Source organism: Anopheles aquasalis, chromosome 2 (genome assembly GCF_943734665.1).
Source record: "Anopheles aquasalis chromosome 2, idAnoAquaMG_Q_19, whole genome shotgun sequence".
Classification (NCBI taxonomy): domain Eukaryota; kingdom Metazoa; phylum Arthropoda; class Insecta; order Diptera; family Culicidae; genus Anopheles; species Anopheles aquasalis.
Window position 1 is genome coordinate 12,777,501 of NC_064877.1, and position 7,500 is coordinate 12,785,000.

The 7,500-nt window shown below is 52.5% G+C and overlaps 2 protein-coding genes across 2 annotated transcripts in view; one reads left to right on the top strand and one right to left on the bottom strand.

The window, feature by feature from the left end:
• Nucleotides 1-3,933, bottom strand: part of LOC126570216 (uncharacterized) — a 7,601-nt gene extending 3,668 nt beyond the window's left edge. The window contains exons 1-6 of the mRNA XM_050227801.1: nt 3,034-3,933; nt 2,390-2,843; nt 2,036-2,207; nt 1,699-1,762; nt 256-388; nt 1-142 (exon numbers count right to left, since the gene is read on the bottom strand). The exon at nt 1-142 is cut by the window's left edge and continues 532 nt beyond it. Coding sequence (XP_050083758.1) covers nt 1-142; nt 256-388; nt 1,699-1,762; nt 2,036-2,207; nt 2,390-2,843; nt 3,034-3,058 — 990 coding nt within the window. The 5' untranslated portion in view covers nt 3,059-3,933. The remainder of the gene's footprint in view (nt 143-255; nt 389-1,698; nt 1,763-2,035; nt 2,208-2,389; nt 2,844-3,033) is intronic.
• Nucleotides 3,934-5,354: 1,421 nt separating this feature from the next.
• On the top strand, nt 5,355-6,850 carry LOC126571508 (methylthioribose-1-phosphate isomerase). Its single transcript, XM_050230072.1, has 5 exons — nt 5,355-5,567; nt 5,634-5,869; nt 5,939-6,088; nt 6,151-6,203; nt 6,264-6,850. Exons 1-5 carry the CDS (start codon nt 5,436-5,438, stop codon nt 6,746-6,748), a joined length of 1,056 nt encoding a protein of 351 aa, XP_050086029.1. The 5' UTR covers nt 5,355-5,435; the 3' UTR covers nt 6,749-6,850.
• The last annotated feature ends 650 nt before the right edge of the window (nt 6,851-7,500 follow it).

Below are 7,500 nucleotides of genomic sequence, written 5' to 3' on the forward strand. Positions count from 1 at the left end.
CATCTTCGCCAGTAGAAGCTGTGTCGAGAGTCCGAGAAACGCTGGACAGAGGATGACGATCTGGAGTTTGGTTGATTCGCATTGTTGCACTACGTGCGGCGGCTGTTGGACTGCATCTTCATCCACCTTGATGTGAAGGAATCTGCAGGAGAGAAGAAGAGATAAAAACGGAAAGATGGATTTAATTTCCCGGTTCCGGTGTGCGTGGTGTGGCTGTAATCAAAAGCACGATTAGGTCACGCGAGCGATACTCACTTGAAGGGCTGGCGGCCGCGCTGTTTGGTGATCTTGTCGAAGCAAACCTTCAGATGGTTCACCCACAGCATACCGTGCTCGCTGTGGCGTGCCGTCACAAACAGCACATCCATCGCCGCCACCGTCACTCCTCCTGTATATTCCAGGTGGTAGTAAGAAGAAGAAGAAGAAGAAGAGGCAGGATGTAAAAAAAAGGAACGGAAGCCTTGTCGCAAAGGAGCACCACTCCACGGATCTAAACTGTCAATAGCGACGACGCAACAACCGCATCGCCTCGCAGTCGACTGATGGTGACACTCTCCTGGAGCCAGTGCGAAGACGACTAGCCTGGCCTGCGCTGCGGCAATAATGCAATTCCACCCATTCGTGGAGGCCCCACTGACAAGACGGTACGGATCCAAAAAGTGTCGCCAAGCACGATCACACAACAGCGAACAGCGTGCTCACGATGATGATGATCATCCAGCGTTGTCGTCGTCGTCGCGAGCATCATCCTTCCGCTGGCAAACGTACACAGACACACGGATCGTGTGCCCGCGCGATCGTATCGGATGGATGATCTTCCGAGCCGAGCCAAGACAGGAAGGAAGGAAGACGAACACGAAGCGGAGTGGCACCTCGGTTGCTGCTCGTCGCTCGCTCGCTCGCGCACGCTGTTAATGTGTTTGTTTTCCGGTCGTTTTGTGTACGGTGGCAGGCCCTTGTCACCCTTGCGTCTTCCTCCCTTTGTGTCCAACAAGACGCGATCAGTCGCGCGGGCGTGTGCGCGCCCGATCCGCGGAAGACGTGATCAAAATAAAGAAACCAGCGCCGCGCGGCTCCAGTGCGCACGAGAGACAGTGCAGTAGCCGTGCTTTATGGGGAAGGGGGGGGTGAGAATTGCGTGGTGGGGGGGGGGGGGGGGAGGGGGGTTGCTTTCGACACACACGCAAAACGAAAACAGACACACAAAATGTTTTGTTAAACACCCGCTACGCACCGCAGCGGAGGAAGGAAAGCAGTCATTTCCAGCCCGCCAGCACAGTCCGAGCACAGAATGCATGATGAGTCCAGATGAGGATGATCATCATCATCATCCGCACCGTCATCAGCGCGATCAGGAGTGGTGCGAGCGATAGTGAGAGTGCGAGAGTGAGATAGCTGTGCCCAGAATGGACGAGCAGTTAAGAACTCTGGACTCCACCGTTGGTAACGTCGGGCCTCGGATCCAGCGCAAATGCTCAACTCCAAAGTGAGTGTTGCAACCGAGCTTGTTACGGCTTGGATGCGGAAATAGACATCAAAAGTGTCGCTCCATAAGTGGCCAGCCGTACAGTAGCAGCAGCAAACTATTGAACCTCTTTTCCTTCCTTTCCGTTCTTTCTCCAAATTCGGATCGCAGATGGTAATGAAGACCCTTTCTTGGGTGCGATCGTTTGGTGATCGGTTCCTGGTGGTACTTACCGGAATCGATGCCATTGCTAGTGGCTAGCTGTGTCGGTGCACGGGGTGCCGGTGAGTTCGGAACCTTTCCCGGGGGTGAGAAGAGACAAATTAGAGAAACGGAAAATCATTTAAATCCAGCTGTAAAGTGGAATGTGTTGCGGAAATGGATACACGATGCGGGTGCTCGGTGTAAATGGTATTTCCGCACGATGTTTAGAGTAACAGATCGCGGGAGAGGGGAACCGAACGAACGAACGAACGGGTGCTGGAAGGTGAGATGGGCGCCTGCGCCGTGCAGGAGAATACCGAGAAGCACTGTGCGTGCCATACACGATCGCGATCGAGCAACACTTACCTCATCGATGGAGGTTTCAGTTTTCATCATCATCCCACGGCCATTGTTGTCAGCGAACGGATGCTGTTGCTGGTGCTGGTGCTGTGGCTGCTGTTGCTGACGGTGCATTGAAGTGCCGAAGGAATGCCTGCGCCGTTCCGTCATCGTACTCTGGCGTCCATTACCGCCATTGCTGAAACCGTGTTCCAATCGAGGATCAGAGAGACAGAACAGAGCGAGAGAGAGAGAGGGGAAAGGGCCGTTAAGCCGTTCACAAATTAGGCGAATTAGAACGGAAGCAACCCGCGTTGCCGGAGGACAGTACGCATCGGTCTCCCGGATCGGATCGGAGAGCCACGAAGATCGGATGCTTACGGGACGAAGAGCGAAAGTGGCGGTGCTTGATTGAAACAGAACGCTGCGGGCGGTGACTGGCGACCTCCTCCTCCTCCTCCTCCTCCATCGTGCCAGCCTGGACTGCTGGCGGCACCGTTGCTGGTGGCGGCAGTAGCACGATGCCGGTCCTGGACGATTGTGTCCGGTTGGTGAGGCAGGCCGGTGGTGGTCGCCGAACATGACGCACTGTTGCTCCGGTACCGAAAGATGGAAGCCGCCGTCCGGGGGGTTGGTGGTGTCGGTGGTGAGCCATGGTACTCCCCCGATCCACCTCCATCGTCGATCGTCGCGGAGCGTTTCAGCTTCGAGTAGGTCACCAGGCGCTTCAAGTGATAGAAACGATGCTTCTTCTGTTCCGACGCCGGCGATGTTGGCGTCGTTCCCGGCGCTAGTCCCCCCGCGGCACAGTCCTCGTTAAAGTAGTTTGGATTATCTGGAGAGAGAGAGAGGGGGAGAGGGAGCGCGAGTCACGGACACGGAGATGCTGATGGAGTTAGTCAATTGAAAAATGGCTGCAACTCCACTCCACAGCTAATCATACAATCAGCCAAGCGACCAAGTGAGAATTTAGCGTCGTGCAGGCGTCGCTTCTAAGTCCTTCCACCGCGAGTTCACGAACTCACCTGAACACAGTGGCAGTGGTTCCATGGTGGCGGTTTCTCGATCACTATTCCCTATTCTCCCTAGACACACTGGCGCACCGGACGACCCAACACAACCCAACAGGACCCTTCCTCGATCACAAAGAAAAACCAATCAGGCAACCGACGATCGCACGGACGATCTTACAAGTGCATCCTGCTGTGGCCACCGAGTGCCGAGTAGAGACTGCTGCCAACGCGCGTCGTCAAAGGGCATTTGGCATCAGGCTAAGCTCGGGATGCTGCTGTTGCTGCTGCTGCGTCTGTTTCTCATTCATTCACTGTCGATCGAAAGGGCCAAGGGATTCGGATGCACATTTCTTAGAAAACATCTTCCCGCACAAAAGGGCCACATACAGACACGCACACAGAAACGGAACGGATGGCGGCGGCGGCGGCTCAGTTTTCCGGCATCTGACGAACGAGACGATGCACCGCGCCTGCAGCCGGATCGATCGAATCGATGGTTTGTTTATTTTCGCATCACTACCGCACACTCCGGGCACAGGCAGCACGATCGTGGCACAAGAACCGGCGGCAACGATGATCACGGATGATGGTTTATGTTTGCGATTAGCAAATATGGCTGACCAACCGACGTGATCGCCGTTCACTCACTCGCCCGGTCACACTTTAGTAGCAGTAACATTTTTTAATGCACAAAAAAAACACTTGGCAGCCAGGGAGGACACACTCGACACTCGAACGGCACACGAACGTCATCACCGGCCGTTTGTCTCGTCTCGACTGATGATCCGTGCGCAACCGAAGCGTGGTGCGGTACGGTCACGCGGTACGACCCCGATGAAGGGAGCGCAGATGATGATGATGATGATGCCGATGACGACGAAGGGAAGGACGACGACGACGACGACGACGGAGTTCAAGCATCTGATCGAATTATCTAATCTAGAGGAGCGTCGTCTCATCCCGCATGGTTTTACGTGCAACAGCGAAGGAGGTCAGAGGCCCACCACCACCACCACCAACGCCTCCCTTTCTCATGCTCTTTCTGTCTCTCTCTGCACGCGCCAAGTGTGCCCACTCACTCGCTCGCTCGCTCGCTCGTTCGCCTCGTCTCAACTCAATCATCGTCACCATACGATCATCGTCATCGTCAGCCGAGCTCTTTGCTTTGCTTTGCGCGCTTGTAATGTTTACATCCCACATCCCTCTATCTCGCTTTCAACATTCGGGCCGCCGTTGCCGGCGTGCTTATGCTCTCGAGAGTGTTTTCATTTTGTCCCTTTCGTCCGTTCACCCTCGGCAGTGAGGGGTTCGAAACTGCGTCGCCGCATCCGCCCTCTTCAGGTCCCACACAATACCGGCCGTCCTTTCATTCATGCGCCCTCGGTTCGCTCGCTCGGTTGGTTCGTTCTTCCGCTCGTCTTCCGCTTCGGCACATGCGCGTCCATTGACATGCGCAGCGGCATAAGCCACCGCCACCCCGGCCGGCCGATCACATGCGCACGCATATTGCAGGCGTATGTTGGCTTCCGAGTGATCGCGGGACCGCGCGTCTGGAAAGCATATGCGCAAACATGCGTCCGTAGCATACAGACGCCCAGTGCTAGTGCGAGACAGAGAGACACTCCGTAGAACGACGAGCAATGCATTGCTCGATCCCTTGATCGTGTTTCCTCCTTCCGGGGACGCATATGTTGCGCATACGCATCCGCTTATTATGCTGAGTGCGTGGTCGTGGTCTGTGCAATCTGTGTTCGTTTGTGTCGGTGGCCGTGGTGTTCATTCAAAACAAGCGGTTAGATGATGATGACTGTTTGGGGAGATAGTGATGATGGTTGGCTAGCTGGTAGCATTCGTAGGCGGTGGTGGTGGTGTATTTTGTCTGGGGTGCGTGAGCGTACTGACAAATGAATCACGATGATTGGTTTCACCTTTTCTTTCGTTTTGATTGTTATCAGGACAGAAAAAGGAGAGACGATGGTCCTAGAATATTTTACTTACTTTAGAATATGCTAGTTAACGTTTTAAAAATTGATTTTAATCGTAAAGAATTTTCCATGACGGAATGTGACGGACTTTCGCGGAATCTGCCGAAAATTGCCGGAATCACGTGTCTACAAACCGTTGGATTCAAACAAAAGGCTGCGGCATATTTTTAAAAGATTTTGAATAAACGGCTACGGCTGAGCGAAGAACGCAGCCAAATTTACTCGCCTTCTCGCTCGCTCCCTGGTGCGAGAGGGAGAGAGGGCATTCAGATAAAGCTCGACCGCTGTCATCGAGCGGAGAGCTTTTATTTATTTATTTTTTAATTTTGTTTACACCGATAAGAGAAGCGTGTTATCTCTAGTTTCGTCCGAATTCTAGCTCCAGAGTTAGTAGAAAATCATTCCCCAGAACCGCGTGCACGTGAAGAAATGACTCTTGAAGCGATCAAGTACAAGCAGGGGCAGCTGCAGATTCTGGATCAACTCTTGCTGCCCGGCGAATCCCGGTACATCAGCATCACCGGCGTGGAAGATGGTTGGCGATCCATTAACAGCATGCAGGTATGTTTCGTCCTCCCGGGAAACGGTGCTGACGAGAAGGGACTCATGATTCCGGTTCCGTTTCAGGTACGAGGAGCACCAGCGATTGCCATCGTTGGCTGCCTGTCGCTCGTGGTAGAAATCTACGGCAAACAGTACGACAACAAAGAGGAACTGCACGCGGAACTCCGCAAACGGTTAGAGTACCTCGTTACCTCACGACCCACGGCCGTTAATCTGAAACTGGCCGCAGATGATGTGCTCTCGCAAGCGGACAACTTACTCAACGAGAAGACGATCGATGCTGATGCGATGAAGAAAAGGTAGCTCCGAGCTGACCGAGTTTCGAAAACCCGTGCTGGTAACGATTCAATCTCCCTTTTTGTTTGTAGCATTATCGAATCGATCGAGCAGATGCTGGAAAAGGACATCAAAGACAATCGGGCCATCGGTGATAATGGAGCAAACGTTTTGCTGAAAGGCATCGATCGGCCGCTGAAACTCTTAACCCACTGTAATACTGGATCATTGGCCACTGCTGGGTGAGCGCAAGATTGAAAATGCTTTAGCTCGTTGTTTCATCCTGTCTTGTCCTTCTTTTCAGCTACGGTACGGCTCTGGGTGTGATTAGAAGCGTACACGAGAGGAATCTCTTAGGTAAGTGTGGACCAAAAATGGAATCGACAATCCATTTCATCGCCTATATGTACTCCACAGAACACGTTTACTGCACCGAAACTCGCCCCTACAACCAAGGAGCACGCTTGACGGCATATGAGCTGGTTCACGATCAATTACCGGCCACCTTGGTAACGGATAGCATGGTCGCGGCACTGTTGCATACGAGAAAAATCGATGGGATCATCGTCGGAGCGGATCGTGTTGCGGCGAATGGTGACACGGCGAACAAGATCGGTACCTACCAGATAGCGGTCGTGGCCAAACACCATCAGGTACCGTTCTACGTTGCGGCACCCTTCACATCGATCGATTTCGACATCGAGGATGGATCGCGTATCCGTATCGAGGAGCGCCCGGAGAAAGAACTAACCCATCTGGGAGGGCAACGGATTGCGGCTGAGGGAATCAGCTGCTGGAATCCGGCATTCGATGTTACGCCAGCCGATCTGATTACGGGTATCATCACTGAGAGTGGCGTGTTTAAACCAAGTGAACTAGCTAAGCAAAACAAAGCGAAATAAGTGTTTCATATGAGACTTGAAGTTTATTAATCAACAACCGGAACCAATCAATAAAATATATGCTAATGTCTGTTGAATTCTGATAATAGACAACTGTTGTAAGTGAATTTAGCTGTTCCTTTCCGATTGTAACACTCACTCGTATGGTGACCCATTTAGGTGCAGATAGCAGACGATGTACGAACAATCTTTACAATAATGTACTACAAGAAGTTACCTGCACCTTCGCAGCATGGTGGTTGATTGATAACCCTACCACTCTAGTGCCTGTAACCAGTGCCGCTGATATCGGCCCTTCATTTCTTGGTTTTTGTACTGTAATCATAAGCAAAGCTTCTGTGCACGCTCACTTCAGTTGTGTTTGATAAAAATATGCTATAGCTAATTGCTAGCAGCTCCTGCGCCGTCACTATTGTGGTCTAGCAGCATCAACCCACGCGGAAAGCACCTTATCGTTATCGCTATCTGGTAACGGTATTTACTCGGATCGTACCGTACCTTCCCTAAAGCCCTTCAAACGGTCATTGGAGCTCTCCCCAAGGGCCTAGGGATTTGCGATGAAATAGACACCCGGCTGGGAGGAAAGATTTATGGCGTTTGAAGTCATTATACTAAATTATTTTTTGATTTCCCACCCAACTGCAGTGCCAGATGATAAGGGGGGCCATGGTGGTGCAACAGCCATATGCCATCCCACGATCGGTTGTACGGCGTGTCCAGCGTACACGCAATCATATGGAAGTGCCTCATAC